This window comes from Solanum dulcamara, chromosome 4, assembly GCF_947179165.1.
Source record: "Solanum dulcamara chromosome 4, daSolDulc1.2, whole genome shotgun sequence".
In the NCBI taxonomy this organism is placed as follows: Eukaryota; Viridiplantae; Streptophyta; class Magnoliopsida; order Solanales; family Solanaceae; genus Solanum; species Solanum dulcamara.
The window spans coordinates 41,014,163-41,032,608 of record NC_077240.1 but is presented as its reverse complement, the minus strand read 5'-3'; the positions used below and the strand labels follow the sequence as shown (position 1 = coordinate 41,032,608).

Genomic DNA, 18,446 nt, shown 5'->3' with positions numbered 1-18,446 from the left:
TTAGATGATCTATTCACCGAAGTGTTGAATGAAACTCGAGTTAATTATCTTTGTGACAATATAAGCATAATTAATATCTATGCTCCAACTTAAGAGAGAGTGTGTTAATAAATATAGTAACCAAATCACGGGAGTGATTGTAATTTGTAAAATGTTTCCTTTTATTTAGTTTGATTTATTTGCTTCGATAGGATTCCCTGTAATTGGTAAAATACCTTGTATATTCATGAATAGAAAGATAACTTCTCCCATTGGATTACAGTACACCATGAGTGAACTAGACATGAAAAAAGAATATTTAGTCAGCTGAGTTTAGGAAGCACGTAAAAGTCCAAGGTAGGCGCACAAATATGGCTAGCAGATTAGAAGTATAAACGACGTGTTACAGATGCTCTTTCTAAGCCTCAATAAAATACAACTTGGGTTGATAGACCGCAACCTCTATGGAATCCTTGACAAACAAACTAAAAGTTGCAAAGCACAGCCTAAACTTGAGGTGATGACTTAACACTAAGCCTGTGTGATGCAGAGACGAGTTCAGTTCACACAGTGGATGAACTAGACATGAAAGTTAAAATTTCACATACGCAATCTCCTATTGGATTTATGTTCTTCCTTGACACTGATAAATGACTGCTGTTATCTTCTCTATCAAGTTTCCTCGCAGTGAACAGCTTGCTTGACAATTTTCACCAAATTTTGGATCCGACAACACAAGCAATTCGTGACCTTTGAGTGACACTTCCAAGCAAACAGTCACTGAAGGCTCAGTGTTATCAGTGTGTATCTTCTGGCAATTCCACACAAACTCAACCACAAACGTACACCATCTTTATCTATAGTTCCTTCTGACTGCTATCTCCTGCAACATTACGTGCTGCCTGCACCTGAATGGCATACTGCCTCAGCATATCCTTGAGTTTATCTACCAACTCTAGGAACGTTGGGCGTAACTGTGGCTCACTGAGGTGAACAAATCACATATTAGTTAAATTATGTGCATAGTTATGTTCAAACAAAAGAGATTGAGAAGAAAGATACATTGATCTTGCCATCAAAGTGCTTAAAAATTTAGTCAGTGAGGACAAATTTGGAGGCCATTTTATTTTCCCTAACCTTCATGAAACATACCATAGGTTTACATGTTGCGCCAGCACAGCTTGTCAAGGACTCAAGCTCCATTACCAACAGCGCAATATTCTTAATAAAGACTATTTGCTTTAATTAAAAAAATCATGCTGGCAAAAGGAATAAGATACAAACCTATGCCAACAGCTCTCAATAATAGAAACCCACTGTGGATCAACATCCTTGGGGATATCTAGCCGTTGATTCATGAATCCTACAGCTCCAATCACCTGAAGTGAATCATGTAACTGTTTTCAGATGTTCAACTATATAAATACATTTTCTTTCGATTTTTTTATCTTTTGGTATGTAATCCAGTGAATTTCAGGAAGATGAAAATACCTGCATTGAGTTGAGGTTATCCCAAGGGATCTTTTCCGTGGCAAGTTCCCATAGTATAACACCAAAACTGTATATATCAGCCCTGAATAACATCCATTTAAGAAGCAATATCATTAATTTTTCAGGAAATCTGCATGAAATTCAACAATATCATCAAAAAGATTTAAACTCTTATGGGTGTACTTCTCATCTGAAGGTTCATTGCGAAGAACTTCTGGAGCCATCCATTGTGGCTGCAACAGAAATGAAGTTTGACATAAAGTCAGCCAGGCACATGAAGTTTGAATATACAGGTCAACTAAAGTAGCTCATATTGATATGCTAAGAAAAAGAGGTCCTCGGTTCAAGTTGAATACCGTTCCTTTCCCATTCTTTGTTGTTAGATACGTCTCATGCTTAAGACGTGATAGACCAAAGTCCCCAACCTATAGATATATAAATGCATAGTGAGAATCTCAATAAATCTAGAACCTCCAAGTGACAGAGGTTTAGGGGTTGTCAAGGATATTCAGCAGAAAAATGATAGTCTAACCTTAACGGTCCAGTTCTTGTCCACAAGAAGATTTGAAGACTTCAGATCCCGATGAACTATGGGTGGGTTGAAATGATGAAGATAGTTCATGCCACGAGCCTGAAGAAACACATTACAATTATATAACACGATTTACCTTGGTAATGCCAAAATCCTAGACAACATCATTATTGAAAAGAAAGCATAATCTGAGAACATGTCCGAAGATCATGAAAAGGAAAAGTAGAAATAATGCTTCTCCAGTAGAAAATATGGATGCTACTCATGATGATACGAAAGACATAATTCTTCGGGACCCCCCTGAACTTGGCACCATTGATTCGGTACACACCTGAACTAGTTTGCCTAATGAACACCCTGAGCTTGATAACTATCACCCACTGGAAGCTAACATAGCAAAGGATGTGAATACACCCTTTTAAGCCAGTGGAGCGGAGATCAGCTTCCAAGTGGGTTATTTTCCAACCATTAATTGCCCAGAGTCATATACTACATTTTATTTGTTCCAATTGTGAATTTCTTTTTGCTTCTTATATAATGCATATTTTTACCAGACTTTGTATTTATGTATCAATAATGGAGTTCCACCCAATCTTTTTACAAATTTGACTACAGAAAGATGTTTCAAAAGTTGATGAATTTAAAAAGGTAACATATTTTACAAAAATGTCGCATGGCAACACACCTCTCCCCTCCATCAGGTAAGATTAGCCAGGGGGTTGAGGCTATCAAGTAGTAAAGTATAGGTGGGTAATTAGGGCAAAAATAATTCAGGCGAGCACCAAATAAACAGTCCATATTTAAGGGGGGTCCCAAGATATTATGCATAATATGAGATGTTTTAGGTATTACAGATTTCACAGGAACTCACTATATCTAAAGCCATGTGAATACGTCGTCTCCATTCTAGTTTGGATGCATTCCTTTGTAGTAACCTAAACAAACTTCCTCTGCATTAATCGAAACCGGAAATGGTTTGTAAATTACATGATACCATCGTAATATAGAGACATTATCACACAGAAAATGAGCATAAGAAATTGGTTTTCAAGAATTGAGAGTTGACCGTGGCAAGAACTCTGTCACAATACAGAGGCGTTGAGGTGAAGTTACCGCACCCATGAAAAGAAGAATATTTGGATGTCGGAGACGTTTCATCAGTGACACCTGCAGAAAACAAGTGCAATATATCTTAGAAATGCTTGTCAACCAAGCATAATCATAGAAAACCAATGGTCCTGCATGAGTCAAAAACTGAAAAGGATATGTTATATCTGGCAGAAAACTCTTCTACAAAGACATGTTAGTCCTTCAGATGATTATGCAAATATTACATGAAATGATGCTTAATACAGTACTTTATTATAACAACATTTTTATTAAAAGGAATCCTCTAGTACCATATTATTCAGCACCTAAGTAGAAAGTGAAAGCAGGAACCCAGGAAAAAATTAATCAAAACAAAAATGAGAACTATAGAACCATGGAATTTTTATTTGAGGTCACAGAAACATAGACATGAGCAAGGGAAGTACTTCTAAGCAGAGATCTTTGATACTTTTCAAGGTGAGTGGGAAAACCAGGAATTTTGTCAAGGGTGTTCACGGTTATATATATATATCAAGGTGAGTGGGAAAATCAGGAATTTTGTCAAGGGTGTTCAAGGTTACTTATATATATATATATATATATATATATATATATATATATATATATATATATATATATATATATATATATATATATATGTAATCTCCGACTTACATACACATTATAATTTTCAATATACTCGGTACAATTTCCCGATGAACTAACCACCCTTCACTCTATGTGGCTACACCAATGGGTGACTGGTTAATGCATTGAACTTCACGGCTGATGTGAAGTGTAACAATCGAGAGCTTAAGAATATTACATCACTGTTAGCAATATATACGTGAGTTTGATTAAGCGGCTTTTCAAATATATTCTACAACTTCATCTAATTTTCATATGCAATACTCCCTCATTTCAATTTGTTTGTCTTAGTTTGACATGGCACAAAGTTCAAGAAAATAAACACAACTTTTGAATTTTGTTGCCTTAAGCTAAATATGGGTGTAATGTACCAAATGCCCTTAAAATCTTGTGGTCTTAAATATGCCAAGTAGGATATTGGGCGTAAAGAGTTACTAGATATAGGGACGTAAAACAAACAAATTGAAACAGAGGGAGTAATTAAATTAAACTAGTACCTTACTGCATTTATCGAAGATTAACTAGAGTCCCAAATGTAGGTCCAACATATGGCAAAAATGCGAATTTCGAACACATCAATGGAGAGGACAGATAATAACAACTCTGTCAGGGTTATGAAAAATCTTCTATTTACTATTCTCTTACCAATTGAAAGCCTACAGTTCTGTAAACAATATTTTGCTGGTTTCTTCTTTTCACTTAACATTTACCACCCAAAAAAAAAATCAAAATTTTCCGCATCCTAGACCTCATTAAAGCTACCGACTTCCTGTCGATCATGAACCTAAAAGTAGGGGAAAACTCAATAATAACTCTGAGATAGCTTTAACTGCTTTGGAAAACAATTTCTGATAGGGGAACATGTAAAAGTTTTTCATAATTTATTCGTGAGAAACATACTGACCTCTTGTCTGAAGGAATATATGACATCATCAGAATATTCTTGCTTGGAAAATACTTTAACCGCAACGTCCTGCAAAACAAAGATATTATTTTTCAAAAGTAAAGCAGCAGTCGTTCCACTTCTTAAAAGTAACCAATAATCTAGAATTCAAATGACATTCATAGAAAGTGACAAATGGCATGTCAAACACTATTCAAATAATGGCTTAGATCACTTCAAAGTTTTAAATATTAAATGAATGGAGCATATAATGAGAAAAAACAGCAAGAATTTAGCCCTTTTGTCAATAATTGTAAACTCCCATCAACTTGATAACTTATACAGGTGATATCTGATAAAGACATTTCATCATGTTGCAGTATATGTTTGGAAACACTTAAACAGAGCTTCTTAGGACATTCTCTACGAAATGGAAGTCATAAAAGAGTCAAGAGAACATACTGATCCAAACCACAGCCCATGATAAACAGTTCCACAAGAACCTATTGAAACATAAATGAAGGAAAAGTGAGAAAGATGGAACAGAAAACATGAGAAAGACTAGTAAAACCATAAAAGACATAAATCTGATAGCTGTAAAGCAAAAAATGGAATCCTCATAGGGGAATGGTTTATAAACCTCAAAAATATGCATAGAAGTTAGTGTTGCTAAGTTTTGTCCGAACTTCTGATTGCTGCACTGAGCATCTATAAGTTCCGTAAAACAGAAAGTGACAGCACCATACATGCTTGCTAATTCCTTAGAAAAAGAAAAGGGTCCACAAACCTGATAAGACTTATCTTTGAGAATTTTACCAGCAAACAAGAATTTGACGTACCTTGCCCAATTTGTTCTCCGATTGTCATATCCTCCCACAAGATTTCATAATCCAAGCAATCAGTATCAGCATCCACTTTATTAACAGCAGTACTAGTGGTGCTATCGGTACTACTAGCACTGCTTGTGCTATTAATATTAAATGATGATGACCAGGATCCCCAAGCCTCATTGGTAGCTGTACGGTTACTTTCAATAATCTGATCGTCTGGTGTTGATACTGCATTAGAACTCTTGAAATGATTCCACTCGTTATCTTGGTCATTGTTTAGCCAAGGCCAAACAAATCGTGTAGCCTTTGCCTCTGATACTTCTCGCTCATTGCCTTTCCATGGCCATGATAAGTTCTTCTTAACCATCCACGCCTCTGCCTTTGAGGTTATAATCTTAGAAATCCCAGGTTTTCCATCACTCTCATCTCCAGAATCTCTCGAGGATTTTTCTGGATAGTGCTCTTCTTTTGCAACATTAGAAAATACCCCAAATGGAGAAAAGTGAACATCTCCCCTGGGTGTACTTGCTCCACTTGAATTTGCATCTTCCCTTTGATCCAATAGAGCAGCGTCAGAAAAAGAATGATCAGAATGGTGACTATCTCCACTTCCACCTTCCCGAAAGATGCTGCCCTCTCCAGTTTTCATTTTTGACTTAACCTTGCTGCTCATCTTTGAAGCCTATTTGAGGTTTTCATCACGTCAGCACATAGCCACCTCATAGAAATAAGCAAAAATAAAGTGAAAAGAAAGCATGTCAAACAACTCCAGACTAACCAAATTCGATATTTTTGAGGCAATGGCAGCTTGCAGAGGTTGCTCTGGATCAAGTCCAAGTGTTGCATTAGCAATGCTTCTGGGCCTACCAGAACTTTTATCAGCTTCAATATGCTTCACCTCAGCAGATGAATCATGATAAGGCCTCGCATCACTTGATACGCAAATAATACCAACAAATGTACCATCATCATCATAAAGAGGTGTATCTGTTGCTACAACTAAAAATCTGTACCCCTGCTTATTCTTCACAGGAAATTGTCCAGTCCAATTCTCACCCATTTTCACTCTGTGTATAATGATTTTAGCCATAGCATGATCCTTAGGTTCTGTTATCAGCTCAAGAAGATCCTGCCCAATAGCTTCGGCAGCTGAATAACCATATAGTTGCTCAGCACTTCGATTCCTGCACAACAGTTGCAAACCAATTTCGCAAAGGAAGTAAATTTATGGTTTAGTCCTACATTATTAAGGTTTAGTTATACATTATTAAGATTCAACAATAATAACAACCATGCATCTACTAGTTGAGATCATCTATATGAATCCTCAATCTCCATTATGCTCCATTAGGACTGGTTTCATTCCTATATTCAATAGTTTGTTTTTAGGCAAAATACTTTGGGACCCCCAATAACTGACACCTTTTATTCAGTGTACGCCTAAACTATCTTTGATCCTAATTACCACCTATACTTGGCTATTTGGTAGCTTTCACCCCTTGGACGACCTCGGTCCAAGGAGGTGTAATATATTTGATGCAAAGTGGACATTTTTTAAAGTTCTTTTTAAAAAAAAAACATATTTGGCCTAAAAATGAAGAAGAATACACAGTTGCAACATAATCATCATTGCATCTAAAGATGAAAAAATTATTGTATAAAATAACGGAGTTATAGAATTTTTCTTTTTAGAGAATTCACCAGAAAAAAGAATACAATTGGAATAAATAGTTGTTGCATCTAAAGATAAATAAGAAACATACAAAGTTGAGGTAAAATATATGTAGTACATTAAGAAGAAATACACAGTTGAAACAAATAAACCATTTTATATGACTCTGGAAATTAATGGTTGAAAAGAACTCCACTTGGAAACTGATTTGCTGATTTTTCATCAACCTCACGAACCCAAGAGAAAGAGTATCCACTCTCTTAGCGATGTCAACATCCAAGGGGGATGGGGTGTTATTAGGACCAACAATAGTTTAGGCGTACACTGATAAAATGGGTCATGTTCTGGGGAGTGCCGACATATTATGCGTTTTTGTAAAGACTAATCGAGGTTCTTTAATACTAGAGGTTCACTACATTTTCTACTAGCATACGAATCCTTAAAAAAACTAAAAAGATCATAGCAAACACGGAAAAGAATTAAAAAGATCATAGCAACCACGGACTTAATGTAAAGATGTCAACACAACTACGCATCCATCCCCCAATAGTTAGTGGATACAATATAGATTCAGTTTGGAAAAAATAAAGCATCCAATATACATGCTTAACACCTATCCAAGACAAAAATATATTGCTAACAAAGGTGTCCAGGCCAGATTGCACGCACCTTGACTAATTTCATGGGGTACCTGCGACATCCCACCAACACAGGTACCAGGTAATTCTGTCCACCAAAGCTTGACAGATTGCTAAAAATCACCAAGTGATTTTGCCTTTTTGCTGAAATTTCAATTAGAGAGCTCATGGTTGTGAATCCTATCCAAGACAAAACTAATGCCTATTAAGGGTCTTTCCTTCTTTTCTCTCCCAAGTCCCTACCAAAAAAAGGAAAGGCAAGCAACAAAGATACTGCACATAGATGGGAAAAAAGTATCTGCTATAACATTAAACGATACTGGTAATAAAACAAAAATACAGTGTAAAACTAAGAAGAGCGAACTGAGTAGACATTTTTCAAGAAATAGAAAGTCCATTAGAAGTAGTTACCAGTAAATTAATCGATAATTGAGATCAAATATATGGACTGCTTGCCCCATTGATTGCAATATGCTCAAATACTGTTTATCCGTAAACTTGACGGGAGCTGGAGCTCCCCCGCTGGTGCAACGCTCAGTTTTACTACTGCTCTCTCTTTGCAAGGGCGAAGAATGTCGGAAGGAAGTGGAGGCCTTTTTCCCTAATGGGTCAGTAGAACCCCTAAGCCGAGGTGGGCGTTGTGGGGATATAGAATGAGACCTTTGCCTCTGTGTTGTTCCATCATTTGAAACCATAAGCTTAGACATCTCCTGCTTCAACTGAGCATGTCCTGCCTCCAATTCTTGGATCTTCTTTAGCAACTGCTCAGTTGGAGATGTTGCAACTTCAGCTGAAACACTTGTGTCTTCCATTCCACGATTCAATATTTTATACCCAGCTTCAGATTCAGCAATGAATTTTGGTCAAAAACCCTCAAGATAACATCTAGGACTGTCGATCTAATGACAAAAAATAAAGTGGTATACACAAGACTATTTTTGCAGCTGAGAAAGAAAAAAAAAAAAAAAAGTAAGAAGGAAATGGCAAGTGGAGATACCCTTTAAGTAAGTAAGGAAGCCATTTTATTTTTAGAAAATGGTTACTGTTTGTTTGTCTCTCGAATTGATTCTGACCCATTCTTTATTCTTTGTTATGACCGCCAAAAGAAATTTCTATTCTCGGAAGAAAGACCGTGGGAATAACGCGACTCGGTAACCAATTATTTACTCCATAATATTCTCATTGTTTGTCTGCTCGAATATACTCACGCTTTTTGTTTTATTATTATTTACGATTTTTCAGAAATAATTTTATTATTTTCAAACTTTATTTATAAAATTTTACTAAATATATTAGTTTGTAATAAATTTTCTCAAATGGGTGATTATACTACTATTATATTGGATGTTACGTAGACATTTTTATTGTATATTTCTAATTTATAATACTGGGATAAGTGTAAAGTTTTATTCATATTGGCATACCCCATCAAATTTGAGATAGACTATACCTACCTAATAGGAGGAATTTGTCTGTAGATGTTGTGATTGCTTGGATTGATTTATTTTAATGCCTTTTAATTTATAAGTTTTTTTTAATTTTAAAAGTGTTTGAGTAATATAAAAAGTATTTTTAAATTGAAAAAATTAAAAATTAAAAATTTAATAATCTCAATTTATAATGATTAGCTTTTAACTTATAAATCACTTTAAAAAAAAATCAATTTAAACACACCACCCTTAGATTAATAGGACAATAAGATAGTCAAAAAATAATATAAAAGAGATATAGAAAAAGCAATTGGAGCTCAAGTGGAGTGAATTAAAGGAGGTGTGTGTCTAATCAATAAAAGGGAGATTGAAAAGTCTGTCTTTGCTAAACTCAAGGTTCATTCTTGACCTCCATGTCCTATAGATTTTCAATAATATTTATTTTTATTTTTATTTGGATTGAAATTGAAAGAGTACATTTTAAATTCTACATAGCTTCTTCTTTTGTTTTCTTTTTTGGTTCATTCTTAACCAACATTTTCCTAAAGTTTTTCGAAATATATTTTATTTCATTTGTTTTTTTAGAAAAAAAAATAAAACGTGATTTATATTTATAAGAATTTAAAAATATGAAGAGTACCCAACCACAAACATACCTGAAGTATTTGCTAATCTCAGATTATGTAGAGTCTTTCTTAATAATGTTCATTATCATTATCATAAAATATAATCTTATATACAAATAAGTTTGAAATAAAATTATCATTTTTATAATGAATCAGATAATAAATTATCTTAAAATTATAACACAATATTTTAATAACTTCTAATAATACAATTACTAACTACTACATTTCATCAAATTAAAGTTAGTTACAAAGATTTATCAATGTCAAAAGAAAAAATTATAGCAAGTACAAAAGTTTGGGGATTTTTTAAATTACAAAGGGACAATTACTTTAAAGTAGGTCAACTGTTATATTTTGGGCAAAATGGGCTGAAGCAGAGTTAGAAATTTTGAATATTTGGTCTTCAAAATATCTCACAAATTACATAACATTTATGGATAAACAAATATTTACAATTTTTTTAAACCTTTGAATCTTTTCTTTTTTTGCTCAATTAACTTGAATGAGAGGAGCACGTTCATATTTTCTAGACCACTCATCATAAAACTTAACCAGGTCAATTCAATGCTCTCTTTTATCTTTTTCCCCTTCCTAATAGGTAGAGGGGATTTTGTTTGCGTGCACAACATTGACATGTGTGATGGAGACGTGTGTAGACGAAGAAACAAAAGAAGTATAGGGACATGATATATTTAACGGGTATTTGATCATAAAAATTAATATTATTTATTTTATTTAATAAATTTAAAATTGAAGTTGTGTTGAATCATAATTTTATAAAAAAAATTATTAGAATTTTCATGTATTTTTTTAAAATTTGGTTTGCACCACCTAATTTCTAAAAACTAGCAAAACTATCAAATTTAACCAATTTGCCTTAAACATATGAGCAAATCTATTTTAAAAGAGTAATATCTCAAAATAAGTAGTCACACAATGTCATAGATTAATCTAATATACGAGATACTACATACTATTACAAATATCTTTTCACTTTATTTGGAATTTTGGAAGATGTGGTTGTGTTTTAATATAATTTTTGCAAGTAATATTTTATTTTTGATACTTTTCTTAAAATACAATAAAAAATAATTTTGAAAATGAAATATAATTTAATAAGGATCATTTTTATAAAAAGAAATAAATCTTAGGATAAAATTTGAAGGGAAAAAAATAGTGAAACGGGGTTTTAGATGTTTTCAAAATTTCAAATACAACTTTGAAATTTTTATGATCAGACACTCATTTTATAATAAAGTAACAAAAAATCAAAAACCTAATGCATGGCCAAAATGGGTCCTTACTATCAAATATTACCATTAAAATAATTTTCCAGGTCAACAAAATGACCTTACAAATAGGAAAAACATTATAATAAAAATCTCTATCTTCCCTATTTCTCGGATTCATTCACCATTTACTTATTCAAATAAACTGTGACATCAAATATAAACATATAATCAACTCATTTTTTAAGGTTTATTGAGCGGATTGAATGTTGAGGTTATCAACAAGTGCAGCTAATGTCAATGTATTTATTTATGTTAAGGCGTGAGGCGGGCAGTGGTTCATTTAACATTACATTATTCTTTTTATTATAGTTTTTTATATTTTAAAACTCTGATTTTATGGACCTTAAGTTGGGATGATATTGTTGTCAAGGGTAGGTGTTGCAGCTTAATCGCCTTATCATCTCACCACTTGCCTTAGATTCATATATATAATTCAAATAATTTATTTATTTAATTATACACATGAGAATAAGAAGTTTGTCCTTTATATTTGAGGAACTTTAAAAAATAGCAAAGATTTGAAATATAATTAGACTCCTTAGCTACAGTTTGTTTAATTATGTTTCTAGCTATAGTTTCAGTTACTATGCCAATTTTCGTTTGTATATCTTGCTGCATTATACAAATTGAATTTTTTCGTTTGTATATCTCGCTACATTATACAAATTAGGCTTTAAAAGAGATTGTAGGGCTTGAATAATGTCCATTGGGTCGGCCCGAAGGACAAACAAAAAATAAGTAAAAAATAAAATAGAATACTAAAAATAACAAGAGTCCAAACTTAAAATCTTAAACCAAATATTAAAAAATTAAAACCCAAAATATAAAAATATTTTCTTGTACGGTTGTATCCAAATATTTACGTAAAATGACAATGATTTCAGATTGAAGTCATACAACCAAATTTTTACTTGAAGCCAAACTTAATAAGTATTATTAAGATTATTTTATTTATAGATTTGAGACTTGGTTAACAAATAGTAAACATCATGTAATATTGTTTTGTCAGTATTTATGTTAATATTTTAAAATTTAAATTTAAATTATAAAAATAAATTCTTTTTAAAAAGAGTGGAATGGCCTAGTGTGGTCTGTAGCCCACGTAGTTGTGGATTGGACTCACTATTTTTTGGCCCGCTAAAATAATGGGTCAGCCCGGCCTAACCCGTAAAATTACAAAACATGTATGAGCTTGCTCGAATAGGTTGGGCCAACTCATATTGACAGCTCTAGTCATGATAAATGGAGTAGGAACTATTTTTTTCCTTTTCTGTGCAAAACTTAAAATATGGGTATATTACAAGTTGGTTTTGTCGCATTCTAGAGTAGATAAAGAAACAGTAAAGGTGGTGATGGCCAGTGAATATGCCAAAATGTCGGCTAGCAATCACAATATTGGAAAAGGAACATAGGAATATACTTGAAATCACATTGCTAATAAAACCCAGTGGAATGGATTGGATTTTTTTTACCCTTAATTAGTCTAATTCAACCCTTAAGAATACAAAAAAATCAAATAGAAACTTTTTATCCTTTTAATATTCTTAAGCAGCTTGAATTCGAATTATTCGGAACTGACCACATAAAGAGAGATAATTTTAAAAAAATAAATAGAAATTTTTCATCGTAGGTGATCCAGTGATGCACAATTGATTCGTGGAGAAAGTTAATCTAGGAGATTACTCAAGGAAGTGAAAAACTAGCTCGGGAAAATCGAGAGTCTAGTTGAGAGAAATATTAGAAGAAGAAAGAAGTGATTTGTATTTCATCATATGCCTTATAATGACTATTACAATCGTAATTATACTCACATGAATGGATACATCTAATCAAAAAAATGAGTCTAACAGACTTTAATAGAAATTCTAACTAAATTTTCGGTGAATAATAACTCCAACTAACTTCTGGAAAAGTAACTAACTAACAGATCTTGTACTCAACTTAAGGAACATGTTCCCTACTCTTAATACTTGCATCAATACCCCCTAATTGAAGAACATCCTTGCCCTCAAGGATGGAAAATTAGGAAACCTATGTTGAGCAAGGGGTCCATTCTCCCTAGTGTGTCACCTTGGGGTGCACCGGTCCTATTTGTGAAGAAGAAGGATGGGTCTATGAGGATGTGTATCAATTGTAGACAGTTGAACAAGGTGAATGTCAAGAACAAGTATCCTCTTGCCCGCTTTTATGATTTGTTTGATTAGCTTCAAAGAGAGGCTTTATTTTCTAAGATAGACTTGAGGTCCGGTTATCATCAGTTAAAGATTAGGGCATCAGATATCCCTAATACAACTTTTTGGACCCGTTATGGACACTATAAGTTCTTGGTGATGTTCTTTAGGTTGACTAACGCCCCTACAACGTTTATGGAGTTGATAAATGGGGTGTTCCGCCTGTACTTGGATTATTTTATGATAGTATTCATTGATGACATCTTGGTGTATTCCAAGACTGAGGCTGATTATGTCCGTCATTTGAGGTTGATACTTCAGAAGTTGAGGGAGGAGAAGTTGTATGCAAAGTTCTCCAAGTATGAATTTTGTATTGATTCAGTGGCATTCTTGGGACATATGGTGTCTATGGTGGGGATTGGAGTAGATCCGACTAAGATTGAGGCAGTTAGAGGTTGGACGAGGCCTACTTCTCCTACTTAGATTCATAGGTTTATGAGGTTAACTGGTTATCACAGAAGGTTCATGTAGGGTTTCTCTTCTATTATAGCCCCATTGACCAAATTAACTCAAAATAGTATGGGTTCCCATTGGTCTGATGAATGTGAGGCGAGCTTTCAAAAGCTCAAGCCTTTATTGACTTTGACTTCTATTTTGATACAACCCGAGGAGGGTGTGGGCTTTACTGTGTATTGTGATGCTTCAAGAATTGATTTTGGTGGTGTGCAAAAAGGAAAAGTGATTGCCTGTGCTTCTCGACAGTTGAAGGCTCATGAGAAAAACTACCCTACCCATTACTTGAAGTTAGCGGCAGTGGTATTTGTGCTTAAGTTATGGTGTCATTACTTGTACGGTGTGCATTGTGAGGTCTTCATTGATCATAGGAGTCTTCAATATATATTTGGTCAGAGGGATTTGACTTGAGGTAGTGTGGATGGATTGATTGCTGAAGGACTACAGTATGACTATCTTGTATCACCCAGGAAAGGCCAATATGATAGCTGATGCCTTGAGTAGGAAGTTTTCTAGTATGTGGAGTCTTGCTGCGATTCGAGTTGAGGAGTGATCGTTGGCTAGAGATGTTCATAGGCTAGATAATAGCCTTGTTTGGTTGCAGATTTTAGAGGATGGTGGTGTTCATGCCTTTGTGGAGGCACGTTCTTTCTTGGTTGAGCAGATTAGAGAGACATAATTTGAGGATGAGAAGTTGTGTATCATTCGAGACAAAGTGTTAAGAGGTGAAGTTAAGGAGGCAAAACTTGATTTGGAGGGCGTATTAAGAATTAGTGGTAGGATTGTGAGCCTAAGGTAGGTGATTTGACTATACTAATCTTGGAGTAGGCACATTGTTCGAGGTGCTCTATTTATCTAGGAGCGGCCTAGATGTATCACGATCTGAGTTAGCATTACTAGTGGTGTGGTATGAAAAGGGATACTTTTGAGTTTGTGTCTAAGTGTTTGACTTGCCAATAGGTCAGGTGTGAGCATCAGCGACTTGGAGGTATGTCACAGAGGATGCTCATTCCTACTTACATTGGTTCTGAGACAAGGTTGTGGCAAGTGTTATGTGAACTGAGAAAGAATAAGAAATCAACAAGGTTGTACCATTTTGAGGGATATGTTACATCACGATTAATATTATGATTCGTGGGACGTATCTCACGCCGTAATAGATTCTATTATTGAGGGTCATGTCGCGCGCTCCGATGAATGCATAGATTGATAAGTTCCTCATGGATCCCAGACTGAGAGACAGCGGGTGTATATCACTATGTCAGACATGCATTACTATACTTGGCATTGCATTTCATTGCATTGCAGATCTTTATCATTTGTGAATTTATGAGTGCCTTTCTATGGAACTTGTGATTGATGAACCTGATTTCGTTTGTTGTTGATCTATAATTGTTGTAGTATTGTTGTTGAGCTGTGTGCTATGTAAATTATAAACTATTAGGTTGGTCTGATTTTATGTAGGTGATAGTTTTGGAGGTTTGGTTGGAGTGTTAGGGGTACCAATATTCTAAATTACTTGACTTTGTATTTAGGAGTTCGCTTGTTTGATACTGTGTGTTTGGTACTTACCCCTTGCTTCTACATTTGTACAGATTATGAGCCCAAATCTTTGTGATACTCTCTCTTCTCTTCTTGTCTGTGGCTTTTTGTGGAGATTTTATGAGGTAGTTGTTTGTCATCTAAGCAGATTTATCACTTCTATTTATGATCTTATTATACTTTAGAGACAACATCATTTGAGACTTGTGTTTTCTTTCAAATTTATTGAAATACATTAGAGGTTTGTGCGCGTGACAATCAGATTTTGGGGATTTAGTCAAATTGATTTTTGTTATCCGTGTTATTATTTATCGTTAAATATGTCATTCTTATTTTACTTTTGCACTTTATTGTAATAATTGGGTTTTAGGCTAATTTATCTTGGTGAGATAAAATAAGTGTCATCATATCTGGTTTTAGATCGTGACATGAATAATATAATTAAACCACTTGGAGACTGAACAGTTCTTGCCAAAATGAACTTAAGAATATAGGATCTCTGTCACTGATAATAGTAGAAGGCATACTATGAAACTGAAAAACAATATCCAAGAAGGACTGAACCACTGTTTAGGGATGTTGCAAACTTATAAAATGCTCATATTTTCTTAATATGTCAACTACCACCAGAATAACATCCTTACCCTTAGCCTTGGGTAGACTCTCTGTGGAATCCATCTGTTATTTGTACACACTCCTTAAGGAATAGGCAAAGGATGAATGAGACCATGATCAACAGATGCATTATATATATGTGCTGACACACATCACATTTCCTGATGAAAAGTCTGATAGCTAGAGCCATAGATTTCTAGCGGAAAAGAGATTGCAACCTCTTGATGGTAGAATTCATACACGAATGACCATCCTGAGGGGTTGAGTGCCATAAGTGAATAATAGTTTGCCTCAACTGGACATTTGCTCCGACAACCAATCTATCTTTCCACCTCAACTGTGAGTTGATCCAAGTATAAAACTTATAAGGTTGCACTTACAATTTAGTGATCAGAGTCTGTAACAAAAGGATCAAATATCCAAGATTTTTTAGTTTGTTCAAGCAAGGTCTCATGAGGGTTAATAAGGATATATATAACAACTCAGCTCCTTGGTTCCTAGATAAGGCATCAGCAACCTTGTTCTCATTCCCTTTCTTATACTCAATCAAAAAATTAAAAGCCATAAATTGGAAATACCAGCCACCTAATGTAATGTCCGAATTTTTGAGAAATTACTTTTCTATGTGAAATGACCATTTTTTCCTTCCCCTTAGCATTTTCATACCTTGTTTGAGTTGTGGGGATGGTTGACACGGTTTTCGATGCGATTGGGTGTAATTTTGTCTATTGGAGGCTTAGAGTGGAAGTTTTATTGATATAGTTGACTTCGTTCAACATATTGATATACGAGTATCGGATGGAAATTCTATCAGCTTCATTGCGTCCGGAACATCAAGTTTGATCTAATTGAGTTAGAGCCCTAAGACCTTAGTTTTTGTTTTGGAAATTTAATCTAAAAGTTGAGTTTTAGGCCCAAAAAAGGTTTGGGAAGATATTTTTTCATAAAGACCATTTTTCATAAATCCAATGACTCCATTGAGTCCAAAATTTCTATTCCAGTACGGTAGCGTATCAAGTTTTTTTATCAAACCCCGAATGATTTCCAAGGGTGCAACTGAAGGCATTTTGGAGTTGGCAACTTCTGCAGATTTTGGTTTCTGGCGTAGGGGTTTTTCTTTATTGCGATTGTGACCCAAGGTCACACGATCGCGATGTATAGGGTCAGTGAGCCTCGTGATCGCGATGAAGGACTCTGCGATCGTGATGGGTTTCTTGGTTCAATGTTCTTCGTGATCGCTAGGTGGGTGTCAATGATCGTGATGTGTGACTCTCCATTGCTTCATGATGGCGAGAGTTAGTGGCTCGCGGCTGTGATGCACAAATCAATTCTGAATAATGTAACTTCGTGAATCAATCCAATTTTCGCCAGTGATACTTATTAGGAGCTTTAGCAGAGGCGATTATGAAGTAAAATCTTGGAAAATCTTGCTTAGGTAAGTTCTTGTATCAATATTAAATCATTTTCTATCAATTTTATCTTCCTAAATCTTTTAAAATTCTTGATTTCAAATGGGTTTTGGGGGGGGGGGGGTTTCTTCCCAATCTCAAAATAAAAGATTTGATGATTTTTAGTTCGTTTCTTGATAATTATTAATGGGTTTTTCAACCACGAACTCACCTTGATGTGTAGAACATGATTTTCAAATAAAATTCCAAATTTGCTCTTTTCATTTTTGTAGTAGTTTTGGATGATTTTGACGTAGGTTCTAAAACCTGCAATATGGGTATCATTAGACTCATTTTGATGAACTCTTTTCATTCTTGATAGTTGGGGATTGTTTTGGGGTCGATATTCAAGAATAGAGCTCCAGTTCAGGTGATCGTGCGAAGTTTCGGCCTTTGAGGTAGGTTTGGCTATCCTTCTGTGAGACTGAGATTGGGTAATTAGTCATTCTTATGTTATAAACTCTAGAATGGGGTCATAATGTGAGTTTGGACCATTAATTTTATTGTGATGCCCATATGGGGGCTGATTATTACTGTGTAGCCTATGTTGGGGTTTATTTGTTTTGTTTAGCCCATGCAAGGGACTTATCTTCTATCATATTTGCTTTGAGAGTATGTTATTCATGATTTTCCTGTGAGAGAGGCTTGTAATATTATTTGACTTGTAATGCCCGCCTGAGGGGTTGAGTTGGAGTTTTTGTTCACACTTGAGTAATGAAACCTTTTTAAAAGAGGTGAACAGTTTCTTCTAGGTACTTCCTTTCCATTACTATCTATTTGAAGGTGTATATCATGTTTAGGTTGAGTTTTGAGATTTTTGAACCTTATACTACATGTTGAGTTGAATATTGTCTCTATGTCATATGTGTTGTGATCCATTCATCCTCATCCATCATATCATTGATCTTGGGAAGTTGAGAAATTTTGAAATTCTTTTTGAGAAAGAAAATGTAACACCTTTTTATATCCTTGACCACGAGCTAGGTGGCAAGTTGATGAGATATTGAGATTGTGATTTGATATATGGACTGTGAGTCCCCCATG

At 34.6% G+C, this 18,446-nt stretch overlaps 1 protein-coding gene across 2 annotated transcripts; it reads right to left on the bottom strand.

Annotated features, from left to right (window-relative positions):
- Nucleotides 1-273: 273 nt before the first annotated feature.
- On the bottom strand, nucleotides 274-8,750 carry LOC129887362 (serine/threonine-protein kinase EDR1-like). Of its 2 annotated transcripts, none has more exons than XM_055962433.1 (13): nucleotides 8,174-8,750; nucleotides 6,231-6,636; nucleotides 5,462-6,134; nucleotides 5,085-5,125; nucleotides 4,644-4,712; nucleotides 3,069-3,169; nucleotides 2,874-2,952; nucleotides 2,003-2,101; nucleotides 1,827-1,895; nucleotides 1,654-1,703; nucleotides 1,471-1,552; nucleotides 1,264-1,358; nucleotides 274-963 (listed from the first exon to the last, which is right to left on the bottom strand). In XM_055962433.1, exons 1-13 carry the CDS (start codon nucleotides 8,572-8,574, stop codon nucleotides 837-839), a joined length of 2,292 nt encoding a protein of 763 aa, XP_055818408.1. In that variant the 5' UTR covers nucleotides 8,575-8,750; the 3' UTR covers nucleotides 274-836. The 2 variants fall into 2 exon arrangements, with proteins under 2 accessions (XP_055818408.1, XP_055818409.1); XM_055962434.1 differs by lacking the exon at nucleotides 8,174-8,750 and adding an exon at nucleotides 7,794-8,115.
- Nucleotides 8,751-18,446: the final 9,696 nt, after the last annotated feature.